Source organism: Hyla sarda, chromosome 1 (assembly GCF_029499605.1).
Source record: "Hyla sarda isolate aHylSar1 chromosome 1, aHylSar1.hap1, whole genome shotgun sequence".
Classification (NCBI taxonomy): Eukaryota; Metazoa; Chordata; class Amphibia; order Anura; family Hylidae; genus Hyla; species Hyla sarda.
Genome location: NC_079189.1, coordinates 141,444,746 through 141,468,133, shown reverse-complemented (window position 1 = coordinate 141,468,133; position 23,388 = coordinate 141,444,746). Strand labels below are relative to the sequence as shown.

The window sequence follows — 23,388 nt, the reverse complement described above, 5'->3', positions numbered from 1 at the left end:
TCGTTCTCTTCTGAGAACTGTAGTGCGCCCGCAGTGCACTTGACATCCACACATGGGTTATTTCCATACTCAAAAGAGGTGGGGGTTATAAATTTGGGGGGAGGGGCATTTTCTCCTATTACCCCTTGTAAAAAAGTAAAATTTGGGGGAAAACCAGCATTTTTGTGAAAAAAAAGAAAATTCATTTACACATCCAACTTTAACGAAAAGTCGTCAAACACCTGTGGGGTGTTAAGGCTCACTGTACCCCTTGTTATGTTCCTTGAGGGGTGTAGTTTCCAAAATAGTAGGCCATGTGGGGTGTTTTTTTGCTGTCCTGGCACCATAGAGGCTTCTTAAATGTGACATACCCCCCAACCCCAAAAATCATTTCAGAAAAACTCACTCTCCTAAATCCCATTGTGGCTCCTTAGCTTCTGAGCCCTCTACTGCGCCCGCCGAACACTTGACATACTTATATGAGGTATTTCCTTAATTGAGAGAAATTGGGTTACAAATTTTGAGATGATTTTTCTCCTTTTACACCTTGTAAAAATTCAAAAACTGGGTCTAAAAAATGAGTGTAAATAGGGGATAAGTTTGAGATCGCGGGGGGTCCGACCGCTGGGGCCCCCTGCGATCTCTCTGTACGGGGGCCAGGCTCTCCGCCGAGATAGCGGGTGTCGACCCCCGCACTAGGCGGCGGCCGACACGCCCCCTCAATACATCTCAATGGCAGAGCCGGAGATTGCCGAAGGAAGCGCTTCGACTCTGCCATAGAGTTGTATTGAGGGGGCGTGTCGGCCGCCGCCTTGTGCGGAGGTTGACACGCCCCCTTCCCGCGGGCTGTCGGGGGGAAAATTGCTGCTGAACTTTGAAGCCCTCTGATGTCGTCCAAAAGTAAAAACATGTTAACTTTATGATGAAAATATAAAGAAGACATATTGTATATGTGAATCAATATATCATTTATTTGGAATGTCTATTTTCCTTACAAGCAGAGAGCTTCAAAGTTAGAAAAATGCTGAATTTTTCACCAAGAAATTATGCAAGTATCAAATTTTACCACTAACATAAAGTAGAATATGTCACGAAAAAACTATCTCAGAATCAGAATGAAAAGTAAAAGCATCCCAGAGTTATTAATGCTTAAAGACAGTGGTCAGAGGTGCAAAAAACGCTCTGGTCCTTAAGGCCAAAATGGGCCTTGTCCTTAAGGGGTTAGACGACCTTCAACATGCTTTTTATTCAGCAATGGAGTCTTCTGTGGTGAGCGGGCATACAGGCCATGACATTACTTAGTTTTCTTTCACACAACAGTACCTGCTAGTTCCAGGTCTTTTTTTTTTTTTTTTTTAAAGCTCTCCACTAGAGATGAGCGAACTTACAGTAAATTCGATTCGTCACGAACTTCTCGGCTCGGCAGTTGATGACTTTTCCTGCGTAAATTAGTTCAGCCTTCAGGTGCTCCGGTGGGCTGGAAAAGGTGGATACATTCCTAGGAAAGAGTCTCCTAGGACTGTATCCACCTTTTCCAGCCCACCGGAAAGCTGAACTAATTTATGCAGGAAAAGTCATCAACTGCCCAGCCGAGAAGTTCGTGACGAATCGAATATACTGTAAGTTCATTCATCTCTACTCTCCACAAGTGTCCTTCGCTCTTAGACAATTTTTAAGATTTTTCTTTTGCCCCAACAGCGCACACGGAAACATTTTAATGCTCAGAATGTGAGACATAAGACACATGAGATGTGTCTTATGTGACACCTTGGCAATGAGACCTATTTGTAGACCACCGGTTGGGACTGAACCAGCTGATATTATTTTGCACTGACATGAGGCTGGATTACATTTTAATTACTGATAGACTTCAACTGCTGTCTTGAGATGTATATATATATATATATATATGTGTGTGTGTGTGTATATATATATATATATATATATATATATATATATATTTTTTTTTTTTTCTCTTGCATTGGGTATGTAGTCTGTATCAGTAGGCATGCAGGTAGAGCATATACACAACTATTTTGCCTGCTGTTAGATTAGCACTTGGCATAGTATTAATAGTTTGACTCCAGACCATGTCTGAACTAAATCTAGTGCATGAGAAAGAAATCAGAGGTTTATTGACTTTTGCCATGGAGACTGCTTTGTGGAAATGGATGTGTAAACAAACACAGTATAAGTCTGCAGATTAACCTCGAGAGATCACCTTGAGAAACTGAACATAAATCTGTGCCATTCTGTTCATGACTAACATCTGACTAGTCTAAGCTTCCCACAAAGCAGTGTGCTATGCCTTTTTAGTATAGTTTAGTATCGTTCACATAATGGATATACAGTGGGGCAAAACAGTATTTAGTCAGCCACCAATTGTGCACGAGACATAATGAGAAAAAAAAAGTCCATAAAATCCCATTGCCTGCTTTTTAAAGAATTTGTTTGCAAATTATGGTGGAAAATAAGTATTTGGTCACCTACAAACAAGGAGGAGAAAGAAAGCTGAGTTGGAGGAGAAAGAATGCTGAGTTGCATCCAAAGAACACCATACCTACTGTGAAGCATGGGGGTGGAAACATCTGACTTTGGGGCTGTTTTTCTGCTAAGGGACCAGAACAGCTGATCAGTGTAAAGGAAAGAATGAATGGGGCCATGTATCGTGAGTCCATCAGCAAGGGCATTGAAGATGAAAGGTGGCTGGGTCTTTCAGCATGACAATGATCCCACACACACCGCCCGGGCAATCAAAAGAGTGGCTTGGTAAGGAGCATTTCAAGGTCCTGGAGTGGCCTAGCCGGTCTCCAGATCTCAACCCCATAGAAAACCTTTGGAGGGAGTTGAAAGTCCGTGTTGCCCAGTGACAGCCCCAAAACATCACTTCTCTAGAGGAGATCTGCATGGAGGAATGGGGTGTGTGAAAACCTTGTGAAGACTTACAGAAAAGGTTTGACCTCTGTCATTGCCAACAAAAGGTATATAAAAAGTAATAAATACTTATTTCCCACCATAATTTGCAAATAAATTCTTAAAAAATCAGACAATGTGATTTTATGGATTTTTTTTTCTCATTATGTCTTTTTTAAGTGGGAGAACTTGCACAATTGGTGGCTGACTAAATACTTTTTTGTCCCTCTGTATATATACATCGTTTCTCTTTTGGTGTCATTACAGTACTGTATTCTTGTACAGCTGTGCTGTAAGCAGATCCACACATTGCACTATTGATCTTCAGTTGCTTTATGCACATAAAGTTTGCCAAAAGTGTTCTCCATGTAAACATATATATTTTTTTAATCATTTTTAGGTAAAACAAACATAGTAGCTAAAGAAGCCGTTAACAGATGGACTGGTAAGTTCTTTTCCGTTACTCTTGAGAAAAGAACATGTATGGAGAGGGACAAGTCTTTGTATTAGTTTATACAGGACACAGACAAGTATTTCCATTACAGGCCCTAGACTTATGCAGAAAATGTATTATTCATCTATGTAGTGCTTGTGGACCTCCAGTTCTCTGGTATCTTTGCTGAACATATAGGAGGAACTTCATCAATGAAGCAATGCTCTAGTGTTCTGTATACAGCAAGTGAGCCTTTGCTATAATAGTCCTATGTTAATAATTATGTAAACTTTACTGCACAAGCAAGAGGTGTCCAACCCAGTCTATCAATAGGAAAGCAGAGGAAAGCAGCATTGTAGCTCATGAATTGTTCTGATATTTATGCAATATAGAATCATAAATGACCAAATAGCTGTGAGTTATACAAAAGCTATTAAAGGGTTATTTGGTAAGTATTTTTTTTATTTTTTTTTAAATAGGCACTGTCAGATATAAAATCTTTTGATATGTGGTAAAGCATGCTTTCAATTGCTTTCATTAAAAATGTTTCAGTGTTTCATACTGAAAAAGCCAGTCCAATAAACTGCCTCGCTGCCTCCTGGGATACATACCAGCCTGGCTGTGTCCACTCGTCATCACCTACGTCATGGACCCACTTCATGATTGACAGGTCTGCAGATCTAAAGCTGCTGTGATCGTCTCCCTCATTGTCCGTGTTTACCTCACAGTCTCCTGTGTGAGGAGAAGGGGGGAGGGGTGGGAGTACACTGCTGCCTGTGAGCAGATGATGAAAGAAGCTGGTGACTGAAGATTGGGACTGAATGGAGGATTTTTTTTTGTTTAAAAAGTGTGTGTCCCTGCATGTGTGTGTGTGTGTGTGTGTGTGTGTGTGTGTGTGTATATATATATATATATATATATATATATATATATATATATAATATGTGTGTGTTTGGATATATATGTATGTGTGTAAATCTGTGTTGTCTAGGTAATGTGCCTGTGTATGAATAAATGAAGTCAGTGTGTGTGTGTGTGTGCATATCTAATACAGGGGGGCTACAATCATATGCCTCCAGCTGTTGCAGGATGTGTGGGCATGCTGGGAGCTGTAGTTTTGCAAAACCTGTTAGCACACAGTGTGTGGTTTACAGATGCTCACTCCCGAGACCAGTGACTGAGGAGAGTGAGGGAGGGAGAGTGGTTAGTACCTGAGGAGAAGAAAGGGACCCGCCCCCCTGCTTCTGGTCGACAACATTAAAGGACAACTGTAGTGGTACATTTTTCTATATGCCCGTGCCCGGGCCTCAAAAATAAACAAAATAAAATCATACATACCTTACTACGAGCCCCCGTTGGTCCGGCACAGGCCTCATGGTCCGGCAGTGCTGACCTCATTCCACTTCCTGGGGACGGGGACGCCGCAGAGCCGTTGGCGTATCACCGGCCGTAGCAATGTCCCGCCCCGGCCAGATCTCCTTACATGACAGTGGGCTCTACCGTTGACAAATTGCCAGAGTCATAGGGGAATAAACAGATATATGATCATCCCCCTCATAGCTATAAACAGGTTACTGCCACTTTTTTTTTTTTGGTTTATTTTTTTTCCCAGAGAGTGACCACAGGTCTTCTTTAACCCCTCAGTAACTGAGTGTGCTTTATAGCCGGTTGGTCCTGGCAGCCTTCAATCATGGTTATGTCCAGCATTAATCCTTTAGACGCTACAATCAAAGTTGATGGCAGCGTCTAAAGTTGCAAAACTACATTGATGGTAGTTCAGGGATGCTGATCATGACCACCCCAGCGAAATGGGCTGATCCCTCAATCAGTTTAAGGTCTCTTTAAGGTATGGAGACTACAAAGCTATGGAGACTACAAAATAGTGAGTAAAATGTAAAAAAAAAAAATGGTAATTAGTCCCGCCAATAATAAAAGTTTAAAGTGTACCGGTCGTCAACAAAGACTCTTATATAATGTAGATAATACCCTTATATGTATATTTGTAATATATATTGGTTCATTTTGTTTTATATTTTTGGGTGAAAAAATGCAGCTATTGCGTGTGTCTCTATGAGAAGTGCAAATACAGGAAGTGAGGGCAGAATAAGCAGAGCTCTGTGCAGGCTCCTGGCTTGTGAATTATGCTCATGTGTGAGCCGGGGGCATATCACAGATCCTCAGTGTACAGAGCCCTGCTTGTCCTCACTATATATATTTTTTTTAACCAATATATATTACAAAAATACATATAATGCTATTATCTACATGATATAAAAAGTTTTTGTTGACGGCAGGTACACTTTAACCCCTCAAAATAATCTTAGTTTTTGCACTTTATTTTTTTTCCTTCTCACCTTCTAAAAATCATAACTCGTTAAATTTTGCACCTACAGACCCATATAAGGGCTTGTTTTTTGCATCACCAATTGTACTTTGTAAAGACACTACTTATTTTATAACCTAAATTGCGACAAAACCAAAAAAAATATTTGTGGGGTGAAATGAAAAAAAAAATGCCATTATGCAAATTTTAGGGCTTCCGTTTCTACGCAGTGCACTTTTCGGTAAAAATGACACCTTATCTTTATTCTGTAGGTCCATATGGTTACAAGGATACCCAATTTATGTAGGTTCTATTATAACTACATGCACCAAAATTAGTATGTTTAAAATTGGCATCTTCTGACCCCTATAACTTTTTTATTTTTCCGCATAAGTGACCATAAGAGGGCTCATTTTTTGCGCCGTGGTCTGTAGTTTTTATCGGTACCATTTTTTGATGGGACTTTTTGATCGCTTTTTATTATTTTTATGGTATATGAAGTGACCAAAAATTCATAATTTTGGACTTTGGTATTTTTTTAAGTGTACCCCATCAACTGTGCAGTTTAGCTAATCTGATATTCACATGTATTCTTTTTTTATTTATTTATTTATTTTTTTTTAACACTTTGTACTTTTTTTTTCTTTTTTAGCCCCCACAGGGGGCTATGCCATGCAATCTTCTGATTTCATACACTGATCACTGCTATGCCATAGCATAGAACTGATCAGTGTTATCGCCGCTCTGCTGCTTCAGCCTGCTGAGCAGGCATGAAGCAGTAGATCGCCGATCGGATGACCAGAAGGCAGGTGAGGACCCTCCTGTCATCTAGTAAGCTGATCGGGACATAGCGATTCTGTTGCGATAGTCCCGATCAGCTCCGCTGAGCTGCCGGGATAATTTTACTTTCACTTTAGACTCCGTGATCAACTTTGATCGTGGTGTCTAAAGGGTTAATTCCAGGCAACGGCCCGATCGGCAGTGCCCAGCATTAGCCGTGGTTCCTGGCTCCCCGTAGCAACCGGGACCCAGGGTGTTTAGCCCGTTCTCTGCTCGTGAGAGCGGTTTAAACCCGTTATACTATTCACCCCCCTGAATAGTATAAACAAAAATAAACGTATGTAGTATCCTAGTGTGCAGAAATGTTTGAACTATTAAAATATAATGTTATGTAAACCACATGGACAATGGCATAAACAAAAAAAGAAGTACAGAAATGCTGATATTTGGTCACTTCATATACCAGAAATAAATTAATAAAATGCGAACAAAAATAGTACAGATAAAAACTACTGATCATGGCACAAAAAATTATCCCTCATACATCCCTGTATATGGAAAAATAGAAAAGTTATATGGGTCAGAATAGGACAATTTTAAGCATACTAATATGTGGTGCAAAAATGTATAATTCTATAAAAGTAGTGAAATAAAATCTATCTGGGTATAGTTTAAATAATATGGACCTACAGAATAAACATAACTGTTCATTTTTACAGAAAAGTTCACTGGAAGCCCCCAAAAGCTGCATAATAACTAATAATCTTTTCTCAGATTTTGTTGCAAAATGAGTGATGTCATTGCAAAGTAAAATTGGTGGCACAAAAAAACACTTCCTCATATGGATCTGTAGGGGTACATTTTAAAATGTTATGGCTATAGGAAGGCAGAACGGAAAAAACAAGCGTAAAAATGAAAGATGGCTGCGTCCTTAAGGAGTAACAAATATATTTGTGTATTCCAAATGTAGCAGGCAATGATGAACTTGATTATATCACTCACAAACTTTCTAGTCTGATGTAAGTTTTTATACACTTGTTAAGATTACAAAGAGGGCTTTGTACACAACCTTGTTGACAACTAGGGCACTTGTCAGGTGACTTCTAGTGACCATGAGATCCAAATGTTCAGTGGCTGAGATTAAAACCATTTCTGTTCTGTTCGAGCAAGTTGCTTGTTGCAAGGAACAGGTAACAACCAATACTGAATCATCATCTTGTACTGTATATTATAGTGCTGTGTGAGAAGTTCACCCTACCAGCGGTATAAATGTATGTTTATGTTATTATTTTATTATTATTTTATTTTTCTAGGTAACAAGAAAGCCATGATTTGTGTTTACAGACAAATCACAATAAATCTAGTATCTGTATATTAAAAAATGTTTAGAAAACACAGACTGTCCCCTTAGTGTTACCCTTGTCTAGCCATTACAGGAAGCCTGTAATGTTACATGACACATGTTCCCAGAGAAACAACCTGAATGTACTGACATTAAAGGGGTTATCCACCATAAGGTGATTTTAGTACATACCTGGCAGACAGTAATGGACATGCTTAGGAAGGATCTGCGCTTGTCTTGAGGATAAATGGCTATGTTGTGGGATTACCATAATACTGTGGCTAGCTTTTTGTGAACTGGCATTTTCCTTTGCCTACAAATACCATAATTCAATTTTGCTCCCTCCCACACATCAGCCACCCTACCCATGGAAACATAAATGAGCTGCATCCATTCAAAAGACCTGTGGTTTTCAATCAGGGTGCCTACAGCTGTTGCAATAGTTTCAGATTGATCTCTCTCCCACCAAGCGATCGCTCCACCCATTGAAGCAGACAGGCTCCTTGTCATCAGCTGACTAGTGAGGTCAGGACTCGGCCGCATTGCAACCTGGGAAAAATCTGAGACAACAGTCATTTTGTTTGCTGTTAAAAATAAATATTGGGGTAAAAATCACATAAGAATTGTGAAAAAACTGTCACACACACAGGTACAGACACTATGACAGACATTTATCAACCAATTTACCCAAGTTTTTTTGCAAAAAATTGTTGCAAAAAATTGTTGCAAAAAATTTGCAATTGCGCCACCGTCTTTTTTCATGCGACAATCTGCCACGAGAGCAAGAAAAGCATGTTTTTTTCAAATCGGCATACATAAGTGGTTTTACAACAACCGCGACATTCGCAAAAAAGTCGCTAAGGCTTTAAAAACCTACTAAATATATTCCAGCCGAACCTTGGCTTAACTAACAGAAACTGACTATTGTTTTCGCTCAGGTGAGAAAAAACTCCTGCTTTTGTTACCTGCGAAAAATGTATTAACGCCGTGCAACAAAATAGTAAATTTGTTGCACGTAAGCAGAATGGAAGTGAAAAAAGCATACTAGAAAATAGCATACCTAAGCAAACTTTCATAAATGCCCCTCTATATTATGAACTAGCCCATGTAGCATAGTCAAATAAAAAAAAATTCCTGGAATACGCCTTTAAGAAATGTGTTCAGCATCTTGTGTCAGGGGGCATCATTTCAGATCCATTTTAGTAGGATAGAGCTATGACATTGACAGCTTGATGTCTGTAATGACATTGTACAGTAAAACACAAGCTGCTAATAAATCTATGAAACATATTTACATTACAGCAGAATAGAATACTGTACAGGCTACGGAAATGGAAATAATCAAATGGCAGTCTAAAAAGGGTTAAGGGATGGAGGGGTGATAAAACACACCAAAGATTAAACTCTATCTAAGATTAAACTCTAGAGTGCTTCTGATATGTTGTTTAGTTTTCATTATTGTATTAGCTATTTGTGCAAAGCCTTAAAGCGTACCTGTCCAACAAAAAAACATTTTTTATATATCACTCAGTACCTAATCCTGATCATGTACATCTAATTTTTATGTGTCTAGCACCTTTATTTATTTTTGTATTACACTTTTAATTTAGCTCACTAGTCTGAATTCCGCTCAAATGGAGGTGGCGTGGCCTCACTGTGCAGGTCTCCGCCCCCTCCCTCAGTATGCTGTCTGCTCACATCTCCCCTAGCATTAGCAAAACTACAAGATCCACTTGTCCTGGTACACAAATTAATTTTAACCAAGATAGCATGTACATAAGGGAGGAGATTTATCAAAACCTGTGCAGAGGAAAAGTTGCCCATAGCAACCAATCAGATCGCTTCTTTCATTTTTCACAGGCCTTCATAAAAATGAAAGAAGCAAGCTGATTGGTTGCTATGGGCAACTGGGCAAGTTTTCCTCTGCACAGGTTTTGATAAATCTCCCCCAAGGTCTTTATTATTGCACTTTAGTTTTTTCCTCTTTGCCCTATAATAACCATAACTGTTTTATTTTTCCATCTACAGACCCATATGGGGCTTGTTTTTTCATCAACTCCCACTACCTGCATTCAGACAATTGGCAGAAGCCCCCAGCTACAGCAATCAGCTGGGGGCTCTGGGTATGGAGCGGGCTCGAGTCAGGAGCCCTCTCCATACACCCTGAGCACCGGCATCTTAAAATTAGAGGTCCAGTGTGAGGTGCGAACTGCACCTCACACCAGCCCTGCTTGTCTGATGCAGGGCTAAACACATGAAAAATTTACCTGCCCGGCGTTTGGAACTTCGTGTCCCAGGCATTGAGCGATAGGATTTCCACATCCCTGCTTTAATGTCATCCTTTTGCACAAGGTTTTTAATATGCGTTTTCGGACCGTTATTACTTCTGAGCATGCTCAGAAGATGTCAAATGGCCTTCAGGGCTCCCAGCGGGCTTTTAAAAGTGAAGATTGTGAGTTGCACAGCAGGGGACATATGTATATAAAAGCGCTGTGGGGGGCAAGATATATAACGCTGTGGGGGGCCAGACATATAGCGCTATATTATGTCTAGCACCCCGCAGCTCTTCTATATATCTTTTCCCCCTGCTGCACTATATATGTCCCCCCCCCCCCCGGCAGTGCATTTATAATCATATGCCCCCATGGCGCTTTACATCAGTTTGCATACGTTAGTAGTATGGTCCGTTTCTGCAGCATTGAAAGGAAAATAGCAGGACGGGGGACAACAGCCATATGAACCTAACCTAAACGTGTTACTGCAGAGCTCAATGCACATATTTTGTCACCATTTTTTGTTTTTGTGTTTTATGTTTATTCTGGTGTTTTTGACCACAAAATTGTCATTGTCGCACATGGTACAAATAATGTGTGGCCACACAAAATATTTAGTTATGGGCTTAAAAAGTTATACTCTCCTGCCTGATCCCATGCCATTGGGACATGCCCAATGCTTTGGTGAGCAAGTGTTTCCTGCACGTCAAAGCAAGCACAGGAAGCGCAGCTCAAACTGGACTAGGCATCATCCAAACAGCAGTAACTTGGGATCAGAGCAGGTAAGTGTAACTCCTTTATTATTATTAAAAAGGCACTGTCACTAAAAAAAAAATTGACGTCATAGAGACAGTAAAATGTTAACACACCGTTTGTGTTTTTGAATTTTTGTGTAATCTTCATTAGTATAAGAAACCATATAGTACAGTACTACAATAGTACAGAATATTTAACATAAAAAAGTGGAGAAATAAGCATGGACATAGTAGATGCCAAGCATTTTGGAACAAGCATAATAAGAAGCAATGCAGAAACATTGTTTTAGTGATTGGTTTAGGGCTGAATACTCTGACCTCAACCATTCAAAACATGTCTCTACTTTTGTTAAGGGGTATTCCAGCACTTCCTATCCTACCTGGGTATCTCCAGCACTCCGATAGACAATGTATGGAGTGCATGCCAACCCCACTGCTCTATGCAGGGAGAGCTGGGGCCTATGTTGATGATTGCAGGGCATCCCAGAGGTTAGATTCCATGCGTTCAAACATTTATCACCTGTCCTGTGGCTAGAAAGCCCTGGAATAACCCTTCTAATTTTTTTTTAATATATTTTAGCTGATATCTGAAATGATCACTTTTGACATTTCTTTGCAGACAACATATTTTCTGTGAAGTCTTGGGCCAAGAAGAAGTTTGGATTTGAGGAAAGCAAGATTGACAAGACATTTGGAATACCAGAAGACTTTGATTATATAGATTGAATTACTTTGATAAATTGTGTATATTTATAAACCTTGATGTATATTGTGGTGGGAAGGTTTTTTTCCCCCAGAATTTTTCAGTCTCTTATTTCATAGCATCCAGGATTTCTATATCTATGTATCGATTAAGTAAATAATCCACATATAGGTTATGACAATTTTACTTTCTCATAATGCAATGACCTATTGCTAGCATATACCATTACTTTGATCAGTGGGGGGTCTGATCTCATCTACCTACTGTGAGAATGATATATAGCTGTACCAATTCATCACAGTTTTTCCCCCCAGATCAGCAACACTCTGTTATGCAGAAAAACTAAAGCGTAGCTTTATTTGTTTAAATTAGACTGTTGTGGCCGAGGAGATCTGCTTTGCAGGAAAAAAAAAAACTCAGAATGAGGTGCAGCTCCTTCTGTCCTAGGTTTGGTGTGGGTCCTCGAAGTTCAACCCCCACTGATCCGAAAGTAATGGCATATCCTACCCATATCCTATAACTTTATTAACTTTTTTTTATAATTCATGTTGTTTTCCAATGGATTATATTTATAATTCATTAATTTGCCTTTTGTAATTGTTTTTTGTAGTGATTATACAAAACTAAGTCACTTACAGTTCACAATAAAATTGTGGCATTACCACTACTTAAAGGTAAACTCAGTATTTGTATGTAAAGTGACATACAAAAAGGACATTGTGGCCCTTATTTACTAAGCTGAAACCGACCAGTTTTCATCTGGTTATTTTGTCTGAGACATGTCTGCGCCAGTGTGCGCCTGAAAAATCTGTCAAACCCGAAAAGGGGACGTGGTCGGTCAAAAGGGGCGTGGTTTCACAACCTGACCGATTTACCATTGAATTCACAGAAAATCCTGTGGGTAAATGGCTGGAAATATCGACCTAGAAAAAGCTGGTCAGAAAATGTTCGCGACTTTTCCCAATAGTAAATAGAGAGGAATCCTGCATGTCTGAAACAACTTTTCCCACTAGTAAAAACCCGAAACTCTTAGTAAATGAGGCCCAGTGTGTTTTGTGTTGCTGGGTACCTTGCACCATTTTTTTTGTTCCTTACTAGGGAAACATTTTAGTACATTTTAGTGTACCATGGAGTAATAACCATAATAAGATAAATCCAAAAATCTATACATGTCCATAGAATTGCCACTTACTACTAGTAAAAGCACGTGGCCCAGATTTATGAACTTGTCTAAAACAGAAACGGATTTGCGCAATCTCAGAACAGAAACTGATTTGCCCAATCATATCTCAGCTTTTATTTTACCAGAGTAATTTGAGAAATGAAAGCTGTGCTGTGGTTGGTTCCTATGAGCAAGCCAGACAGTTTTTTTCCTCTGACAGATTCATAGACATGGGCCACAGTGTTTATACTAAAAAATGGTTTATCTTGCTAAGTAACTTTATTTCGGGCCTTGAACCCACAGAGACTAAAGCTACATTTTTAATCTGATTGTACTGTTGGGAAAAAACACAGTGGAAAAGACAACAGGAGATTTAGATATATTCTCCTGTTGTGAACACTTTCTTTTACCGCTGTTAAGAAATTCCCTCCTGCTTTTTTTTTTTTTTAGTTACAATGTTTTCTGCACAATTTATTAAACCTAGGCAATACCCCCTGTTTAGGAGAAGTGTTCTAATTATTTTACATTCTTGATGATGAAGGAGATCTGTTGAACATGATCTCCTAGCCCTCACGTATTCTCCAACGGGTAAATTCCATATGGTGTGTTTTTCATGACCATTGTTCGCATGTAGCAAAGAATTACCCAAACAGGGTTTACTGTTTAATTTGGTGTGAACAGTGCCAGAGGATAAATCAGAAAGAAAAACTACATCCAGGAACACCATTTCACCAGGATTAAAATTACAAGAAAAAATTAGATTATCTGGATTGATGTTTAAATATTGAACAAAAAAGGAGATGGCTCAGTGGTTGTGATGGATCATAAACATGTCTGGGATGTGCTCAATGATGACACAACGTATTGTAAAATGAATAATAATCCTACTACTGATATACAAGCTAAACTTAAGTGTATCCTGAGTGAAGGTACAGCGTTAGGTATTTTTTCATCTTAAATGGAGGAATCACTTTTTGTGTCTGAACCAATATGTCCCATTTTTCATAGTCTCCCAAAGACACATAAGAATGTCTTTCCTCTTCACCTCAGACCAACAGTGTCGGGAATATGTTTGATGAATGAAAAGCTTTCAATGTGGTTAAACAGCCTCTTGCAACCTTTAGTCACCAGAGTCCCCAGCTACATACAGGACACTAAGGAATTGTTAGTGTCCTTCCAACATTTTAAATGGGACCCAGATCTGATAAATAACATGTGACGTCGCGTCTCTATAGCACTATACCGCATGACAGGGCTCTTATAGCACTTGAATATCACCTGAGTACATACAGTAATTACGATTTAGATATAAAAAAAAATATATTTTGGATGTCAATTCATTTTTACTTACCAACAATTATCTTTCTTTTGATGGATCTTTCCTCCTTCAGGTCAGGGGTTATCCAACGGGGGTCAAATTCTCTCCCTCATTGCATTGGCCAACCTCTACATGGCCTGGTGGGAGGAAAGATCCATCCACACTCTGGAAAATCCCTTTCTCTCCCACATCGCGTGTTACAGATGATATATTGATGACGTCCTCACGGTGTGGCGGGGACCATGTGATCATACCACCATCTCCTCTTTTGTTCAGTATTTAAACACCAATCCAGATAATCTTAGTTTTTCTTGTAATTTTCATCCTAATGAAATGGTGTTCCTGGATGTAGTTTTTCTGTCTGATTTATCCTCCGGCACTGTTTACACCAAATTATACAGTAAACCCTGTCCGGGTAATTCTTTGCTACATGCAAACAATGGTCATGAAAAACACACCATACAGAATTTACTCGTTGGAGAATACGTGAGGGCTAGAAGATCATGTTCAACAGATCTCCTTTATCATCAAGAATGTAAAATAATTAGATCACATCTCCCTAGGTTTAATTAATCATGCAGAAAAAAGCAGGAGGGATTTTCTTTACAGCGATAAAAGAAAGTGTTCACAACAGGAGAATATATCTAAATCTGCTGTTGTCTACCACAGTTTTTTCCCAACAGTACAATCTGATTAAAAATATTGTTAGGAGGAATCTCCCAATTTTACAGCAGAATTACATTTTGTCAGTAGGTTGTAGATATGTGGCATGCAAAATGCCACAATTGGTAATCCTGTGTCTCACAGTTTTGTTCATCCGTGGCAATGTCTCTAAAAAGATGACTTGGTTGACTTATAAAGGTAGTACACCATGCGGTAAAAGCAAATATATGGTCAAAACACATGAAGTAGAATCCTTTTCTAATGAACAACAAAAAATTCCTATTTCTACTTATCTTGTGAATTGGATCATGTGGTCTACACCATACACTGTGATACGTGTAGAATCTAGTATGTTGGATCGACTACACGCAGGTTGAAATCTCGCATCTCTGAGCATCTGGCGGGCGCACAGGTCTTGGACGGCGTTCAGACACTTTAGGGATGCACACGCAGGTAATCCGATCGTATAGTTCACATTGAGAGAGTGACACGCCCTCAACGTGGTGGTGAATTGAGAAAGAAACTCTAAAGGTCTAAAGAACAGTACTGATATTATGAAGCTGGAGGTGTCCCGAAGGAGCAGGCGAAGGATTCCTCGTTGTGGCGCTCACACGGCAGTCTTCTTGAAGTGGATGCAGGAGGAAGATGTGTCTTCACGGCAAATAACCGAAGCGGACAGGTAATTAAATAAAACAAAGTTCGCTTTATTGTATTAAAAGTGTACGGACTACGCGTTGCGAGGGGCTAGACCCCCTCTTCATCAGGTACAATAGTATGACATCATTACATAACAACCTTATATACAGGGGGAAAAAATGCCAAAAACGGGTTAGAATGAAAACATGGATAGGAAGAAAAGACAGGGCTATATTGTGTAACTACCAAAATTTCTACACAGGGTCCATGGAGGGAAAAAGAGGATTAAGTAACGTGGCCTGTACAAAGATTCCTCTATGTTCAAACTGGGCTGCAACAGGTGTCAGTGTGTCCAGGTAAGGTATGGGAGACAGAAGACAAAACAAGTCAAAAGACAACATCATTTATTATTAATAAAACACATAAATGGGGTAAATAGTGTGTGTGTGTGTGTGTGTGTGTGTATATATATATATATACACACACTTATGTACAAAAAGTATGTTCTAATAAATTGGAGATTGCTTAAAAAATTTAAATTAAAAAGATCTGTGAATGATTAATATTATCGTACTGATAAATTAATTCAGTTGCCTCTGTTCCATGCTGGGAGTAGTAGTACCTTAAAGGACAACTGTAGTGCTGTAGTGCAAGACTTTTATATATTGCTGTGCCCGGGCTGAAAAAATAAACAAAATAAACTTTAACATACCTTCCTACGTGCCCCCGTCGGTCAGGGTACCGGCCTCACGGTCCAGCAGTGAGAACCTCATTCAACTTCCTGGGGAGGGAGACGTCACAGAGCCATTGGCGTATCACCGACCGCAGCGATGTCCCGCCGGTGATCGGCTGAGCGCACGGTCATGTAAGAAGCCGGCCAGAGCGCCTTCCATGACAGTGCTCTCAGCCTATCACCAGATGGGGCGGGACATCGCTGCGGCCGGTGATACACCGAAGGCTCTGTGACGTCTCTGTCCCCAGGAAGTTGAATGATGTTCGCTCCGCTGGACTTTGAGGCCGGTTCCGGACCGACGGGGGCACGTAGGAAGGTATGTTAAAGTTTATTTTGTTTTATTATTGCAGCCCGGGCACAGCAATATATAAAAGTCTTGCACTACAGTTGTCCTTTAATAATGACAGAAATCTAGCTAATAAGATTTAACAGTAGTTAAAATAAATCACAGTTCATAAATTACATCATTAACCCCTTATGGACATAGGGGGTTATTCGTCAATAATGGTCTTGGCTAGATAATTTTTGTTGTTTGTCTAGATGTATTTTTATTTATTTTTTTATATAAATTTCGCGCAGATCTGCACCCAGATCATTTTCTACCACCGCTTTCTGATCACGTCTACCCTGCTTCTGAGGAGCTTGGTTGTCTGTGTGTTTGCCTTAACTCCTTGGGGACGGAGCCCATTATAACCCTGAGGACGGGAGCATTTTTTGCAATTCTGACCACTGTCACTTTAAGCATTAACCCCTTAAGGACCGGAGGTTTTTCCGTTTTTGCATTTTCGTTTTTTGCTCCTTGCCTTTAAAAAATCATAACTCTTTCAAATTTACACCTAAAAATCCATATGATGGCTTATTTTTTGCGCCACCAATTCTACTTTGTAATGACGTCAGTCATTTTGCCCAAAAATCTATGGTGAAGCGGGAAAAAAAATCATTGTGCGACAAAATTGAAAAAAAAACGCTGTTTTGTAACTTTTGGGGGCTTCCGTTTCTACGTAGTAAATTTTTCGGTAAAAATGACACCTGATATGTATTCTGTAGGTCCATACGATTAAAATGATACCCTACTTATATAGGTTTGATTTTGTCGGACTTCTGGAAAAAATCATAACTACATGCAGGAAAATTAATACGTTTAAAATTGTCATTTTCTGACCCCTATAACTTTTTTATTTTTCCGTGTATGGGGCGGTATGAGGGCTCTTTTTTTGCGCCGTGATCTGAAGTTTTTAACGGTACCATTTTTGCATTGATAGGACTTATTGATCACTTTTTATTCATTTTTAAATGATATAAAAAGTGACCAAAAATGCACTATTTTGGACTTTGGAATTTTTTTGCGCGCACGCCATTGACCGAGCGGTTTCATTAATTATATATTTTTATAATTCGGACATTTCCGCACGCGGTGATACCACATATGTTTATTTTTATTTACACTGTGTTTTTTTTTTATTGGAAAAGGGGGGTGATTCAAACTTTTAATAGGGGAGGAGTTAAATGATATTTATTCACTTTTTTTTTCACTTTTTTTTTGCAGTGTTATAGGTCCCATAGGGACCTATAACACTGCACACACTGATCTTCTATGCTGATCACTGGTTTCTCATAAGAAACCAGTGATCAACGATTCTGCCGCATGACTGCTCATGCCTGGATCTCAGGCACTGAGCAGTCATTCGGCGATCGGACAGCGAGGAGGCAGGAAGGGGCCCTCCCGCTGTCCTGTCAGCTGTTCGGGATGCCGCGATTAGCCGCGGCTATCCCGAACAGCCCGACTGAGCTAGCCGGCAACTTTCACTTTTAGCCGCGCGGCTCAGCTCTGAGCACGCGGCTAAAGGGTTAATAGCGCGCGGCGCCGCGATCGGCGCTGCGCGCTATTAGAGGCGGGTCCCGGCTTCACTATGACGCCGGGCCCGCCATGATATGACGCGGGGTTACTGTGTAACCCCGCGTTATATCAGAAGAGCAGGACCAAGGACGTACCGGTACGTCCTTGGTCCTTAAGGGGTTAATAACTCTGGAAGGCTTTTACTTTTCATTCTGATTCCGAGATTGTTTTTCCGTGACATATTCTACTTTATGTTAGTGGTAAATTTTTGTCGATACTTGCATCGTTTCTTGGTGAAAAATTCCAAAATTTGATGAAAAAATTGAAAATTTAGCATTTTTCTAACTTTGAAGCTCTCTGCTTTTAAGGAAAATAAACATTCTAAATAAATAATATTTTGATTCACATATACAATGAGGGGCATTTACTAATCTTTTACTATGTAGTCTGGTTTTTACCCTGTTTTTTTCTACTTCATTTTTGACTATGTGCGACAAATTTACTAAATTGTTGCACGGCATTAATAAATTTGGCACACATAGGCACAAGTGGGAAATTTACTTCATGTAGTAGAAAAAATAGTCTGTTCCTTTTTCCTGCTGTCCGAATAGGTTTGGCTTCTAGGTTTCCTTCTGGATCTTTTGTTTTTGAGTCTTTTTTTAGCTTTTTCACCACATCTAAATAATTCAATAACTACAGTGGTCCCTCAAGTTACAATATTAATTGGTTCCAGGACAACCATTGTAAGTTGAAACCATTGTATGTTGAGACCATAACTCTATGGAAACGTGGTAATTGGTTCTAAAGGCACCAAAATGTCATCCAAAATAGGAAAAAGTGACAAAGAAAAATAAGTAGATAACTAATATAGATAAAGCAAATCCTTACATATAAAAGTAATAAAGATCTGCTGGGAGCTGTAAATCACTGTCTATGTCAGTGTTTCCCAAGCAGGGATCCTCCAGCTGTTGCAAAACTATAACTCCCAGCATGCCTGGACAGCCAAAGGTTGTCCGGGCATGCTGGGAATTGTAGTTTTGCAAAAGATGGGGCCACCCTGCTTGGGAAACACTGGTCTATGTAGAGGACAGGAGCTTCTTCAGGAGTCCTGTACAGTACAGGCAATGTCCGAAACAAGTAATGGAGTCGCCCTCACCTGGTGTCCAAAAGAGCAGCTAACCCTGATACAGGTAAAGTGTACAGAACATGTAATACCAGACACCAGTCAGTGCATACACTTCAGAGTAATACAGGGGTTTTACCAGTGAATGCCCATTTTGATTGGTTGGTTCTTCCAGCCATTGACACGTTTCACAGATCTGGACTGTCTGTAGCATTGTATGTTGAGTCTGGTTTCAACTTACGATGTCCAGAAAAGACCATTGTATGTTGAAACTATTGTATGTTGAGGCCATTGTAAGTTGAGGGATCACTGTAAATTGTAGTCATGGCTCAGAAGTGGTAAACGGCGTTTAGTGTGTGTGTGTGTGTGTGTGTGTGTGTTTATTACATTTTTTAACACAGTTTTTTTTCTCCCTAAATGTACTTACACTTTTTTTTTTTGGTTACTTCTTCTACAGATCTGTGTATCCTGTGGACTCCTTCGGATTCGGTGGACTACTTCGACGACTAGCGTTTTTCTTTGCTTGATGTTAATAAAATGGTTAACGAGGGCTTGTGGGAGAGTGTTTTTTTGTAATAATTTTTTTTTTAAATCTGTTGTGTTTTTTTTAATTTTACTTTACTAGACAGGCTTAGTAGTGGAAACTGTCTTATAGACTGAGTCCACAAAAACAGCTAGCGCTAACCCCCAATTATTACCCCGGTACCGAACACCACAGGGGTGCCGGGAAAAGCCGGTACCAACAGGCCCGGAGCATCAAAAATGGCACTCCTGGGCCTAGGCAGTAACAGGCTGGGGAGGGCCAGTAACACTGGTCCTCGCCCACCCTGGTAACGTCAGGCTGTTACTGTTTGGTTGGTATTTGGCTGAGAATAAAAATAGGGGGACCCTATGCGTTTTTTAAATATATTTAATTATTTATAAAAAAAAAACGCATAGGGTCCCCCCTATTTTCATTCTCAGCCAAATACCAACCAAACAGTAACAGCCTGACGTTCCAAGGGTGGGTGAGGTCCATTGTTACTGGCCCTACCCAGCCTAAATAACGCCAGCCTGTTACCGCCTAGGCCCAGGAGCGCCATTTTTGACGCTCCAGGCCTGTTGGTACCGGCTCTTCCCGGCACCCCTGTGGCGTTGGGTACCGGGGTAATAATAGGGGGTTAGCGCTAGCTGTTTTTGTGGCTAACGCTAAGCCCAGGTTAGTAATGGACTCTGTCTATAAGACAGCTTCCACTACTAAGCCTGTCTAGTAAAGTAAGAAAAAAACACAACAGGTTTTAAAAATTTTTTATTACAAAAAACACTCCCCCACAAGCCCTCGTTAACCATTTTATTGAAATCAAACAAAGAAAAACGCTGGTCATCGAAGTAGTCCACTGAATCCGAAGGAGTCCACAGGATACACAGATCTGAAATGAGAAGAAAACAAAAAAAATGGGTTAGTACATTTATTATCACCTGCTCACACATCTCCCGCCCCGCATGACTACAACTGCCAGCATGCCCTTACAGTAAGGACATGCTGGGAGTTGTAGTTGTGTGGTGCAGGAGATGTGTGGGCAAGTGACAAGCTTGTCCCCTGCCCCCAGCTGCAGGACTACAACTCCCAGCATGCCCTTACAGTAAGGTGGGGCGGAGGCCGGGCACAGTGTTTCCCAACCTGGGACTTGTAGTTTTGCAACATCTGGAGGCACCCTGGTTGGGAAACACTGTTTTAGGCCAGTGTTTCCCAACCAGGGTGCCTCCAGATGTTGCAAGACTACAACTCCCAGCATGCCTAGACAGACTTTGACTGTCCAGGCATACTGGGACTTGTAGTTTTGCAACATCTGGAGGCAACCTGGCTGGGAAACACTGGCCTAAAACAGTGTTTCTCAACCAGGGTGCCTCCAGATATTGCAAAACTACAACTCCCAGCATGCCTGGACAGCCAAAGGCTGTCCAGGCATGCTGGGAGTTGTAGTCTTGCAACATCTGGAGGCACCCTGGTTGGGAAGCTTGGGCAACTTACCGGCTTCCGTAGGATCCAGCGCTGCACGACACTGCCGCGCGACGATCTCCGACAGCGATCGTCGCTGGAGCCTTGGAAGGGTAAGTGAACGTCTTCGCCGGTCCCCTTCAGCTGTTTAGTTTTGCAACAGCTGGAGGACTACAGTTTACAGACCACAAACTAGTGGTCTGCAAACTGTGGCCCTCCAGCTGTTGCAAAACTACAACTCCCAGCATGCCTGGACAGCCAATGGCTGTCCAGGCATGCTGGGAGTTGTAGTCTTGTAACATCTGGAGGCACCCTGGTTGGGAAACACTGTTTTAGGCCAGTGTTTCCCAACAAGGGTGCCTCCAGCTGTTGCAAAACTACAACTCCCAGCATGCCTGGACAGCCAAAGGGTGTCCAGGCATGCTGGGAGTTGTAGTTTTGCAACATTTGGAGGCACCCTGGTTGGGAAGCTTGGGCAACTTACTGGCTTCCGTAGGATCCAGCGCTGCACGACACTGCCGCGCGACGATCTCCGTCAGCGATTGTCGCTGGAGCCTCGGAAGGGTAAGTGAACGTTTTCGCCGGTCCCCTTCAGCTGTTTAGTTTTGCAACAGCTGGAGGACTACAGTTTACAGACCACACACCAGTGGTCTACAAACTGTGGCCCTCCAGCTGTTGCAAAACTACAACACCCAGCATGCCCTGACAGCCAAAGCCTATGGCTCTCAGGGCAGGAGCCCGGGCTGACATTACAGTGCAGCCGCCCGGGCTCCTCATACGGCCTCCCCGCTACCCCCCCCCCCCCTTGTCTCCCGCCCGGGTTCCTCATACGGCCTCCCCGCTACCCCCCCCCCCCCTTGTCTCTCGCCCGGGCTCCTCATACGGCCTCCCCGCTACCCCCCCTTGTCTCCCGCCCGCGCCGCTCCCGCTGCTACAAGACTACAACTCCCAGCGTGTCCTCACTGTAAGGGCATGCTGGGACTTGTAGTCTTGCAACAGCAGACAGATGGAAGTTGTGTGGCGCTGGCAGGTGAGAGGGGGGGGATGTAAATCACTGTAGTGTCCCGGTAGCGCAGTGAGGGTAGCGGGGAGAAAGTATGTCGGAGCCCGGGCGGTAGTAGCTTTTCCTGCTCCATGTTGGAGCTGGAGTAAATTTAGTCAATTTTTACGGCCGTTGCGACAGTTTATTGCGCAACTGCGACTGTCTCAGTTAATAAATTCCTGACCACTGCAAGTAAAAACTGAAAACTTGCGTAAATTAAGCGGGAAATTTTTTTTTGACTTTCTAGTTCTTGCTAGGGAAAGTCGCACAATTTATAGGGTAGGCGCAATTGCGAAAATTTTGCGCCAAAAATAGTCATAAAAAAATGACTAAACCCCTTAGACATTATGAGGGGCATTTACTACTTTATGTTTGCATCATAAAGTTGACATGTTTTTACTTTTGGAAAACATCAGAGGGCTTCAATGTTCCGCAGCAATTTTCCAATTTTTCACAAAATTTTCAAAATCGGAATTTTTTAGGGGCCAGTTCAGTTTTGAAGTGGATTTGAAGGGCCTTCATATTAGAAATACCCCATAAATTACCCCATTATAAAAACTGCACCCCTCAAAGTATTCAAAATGACGTTCAGTAAGTTTGTTAACCCTTTAGGTGTTTCACAGGAATAGCAGCAAAGTGAAGGAGAAAATTCTAAATCTTAATTTTTTACACTCGCATGTTCTTGTAGACCCAGTTTTTGAAATTTTACAAGGGGTAAAAGGAGAAATAGCCCCCCAAAATTTGTAACCCAATTTCTCTCGAGTATGGAAATACCTCATGTGTATGTCAAGTGTTCGGCGGGCGCAGTAGAGGGCTCAGAAGGGAAGGAGCGACAATGGGATTTTGGAGAGTGAGTTTTGCTGAAATGGTTTTTGGGGGCATGTCGCATTTTGGAAGCCCCTATGGTGCCAGAACAGCAAAAAAAAAAACACATGGTATACTATTTTGGAAACTACACCCCTCAAGGCACGTAACAAGTGGACCGGTGAGCCTTAACACCCCACAGGTGTTAGACGACTTTTCGTTATATTCGGATGTGTAAATGAAAAAAAAAAATTTCACTAAAGTGCAGGTTTTTTCCCAAAATTTACCATTTCTACAAAGGGTAATGGGAGAAAAATGCCCCCAAACTTTGTAACGCAATTTCTCCCGAGTATGGAGATACCCCATATGTGGCCCTAAACTGTTGCCTTCAAATACGACAGGGCTCTGAAGTGAAAGAGCACCATGCACATTTGAGGCCTGAATAAGGAATTTGCAGTAGGGGTGGACCTGGTTACAAGGACGGGGCTTGTCTCCACCAAAACCCTACAGCAGTGTCTCCCACAGGGTGCCTCCAGCTGTTGCAAGACTCCCAGCCTGCCAGGACAGTCTATGGCTGTCCAGCAACACTGG

General features: G+C 41.2%; 1 protein-coding gene across 3 annotated transcripts in view; it reads left to right on the top strand.

The window, feature by feature from the left end:
- MND1 (meiotic nuclear divisions 1) overlaps positions 1-11,591 on the top strand; it is a 110,665-nt gene extending 99,074 nt beyond the window's left edge. For all 3 annotated transcript variants that reach the window (XM_056562557.1, XM_056562567.1, XM_056562550.1), the window contains exons 7-8: positions 3,293-3,337; positions 11,418-11,591. In XM_056562557.1, the coding sequence (XP_056418532.1) occupies positions 3,293-3,337; positions 11,418-11,524 (152 nt within the window). In that variant the 3' untranslated portion in view covers positions 11,525-11,591. The remainder of the gene's footprint in view (positions 1-3,292; positions 3,338-11,417) is intronic.
- The last annotated feature ends 11,797 nt before the right edge of the window (positions 11,592-23,388 follow it).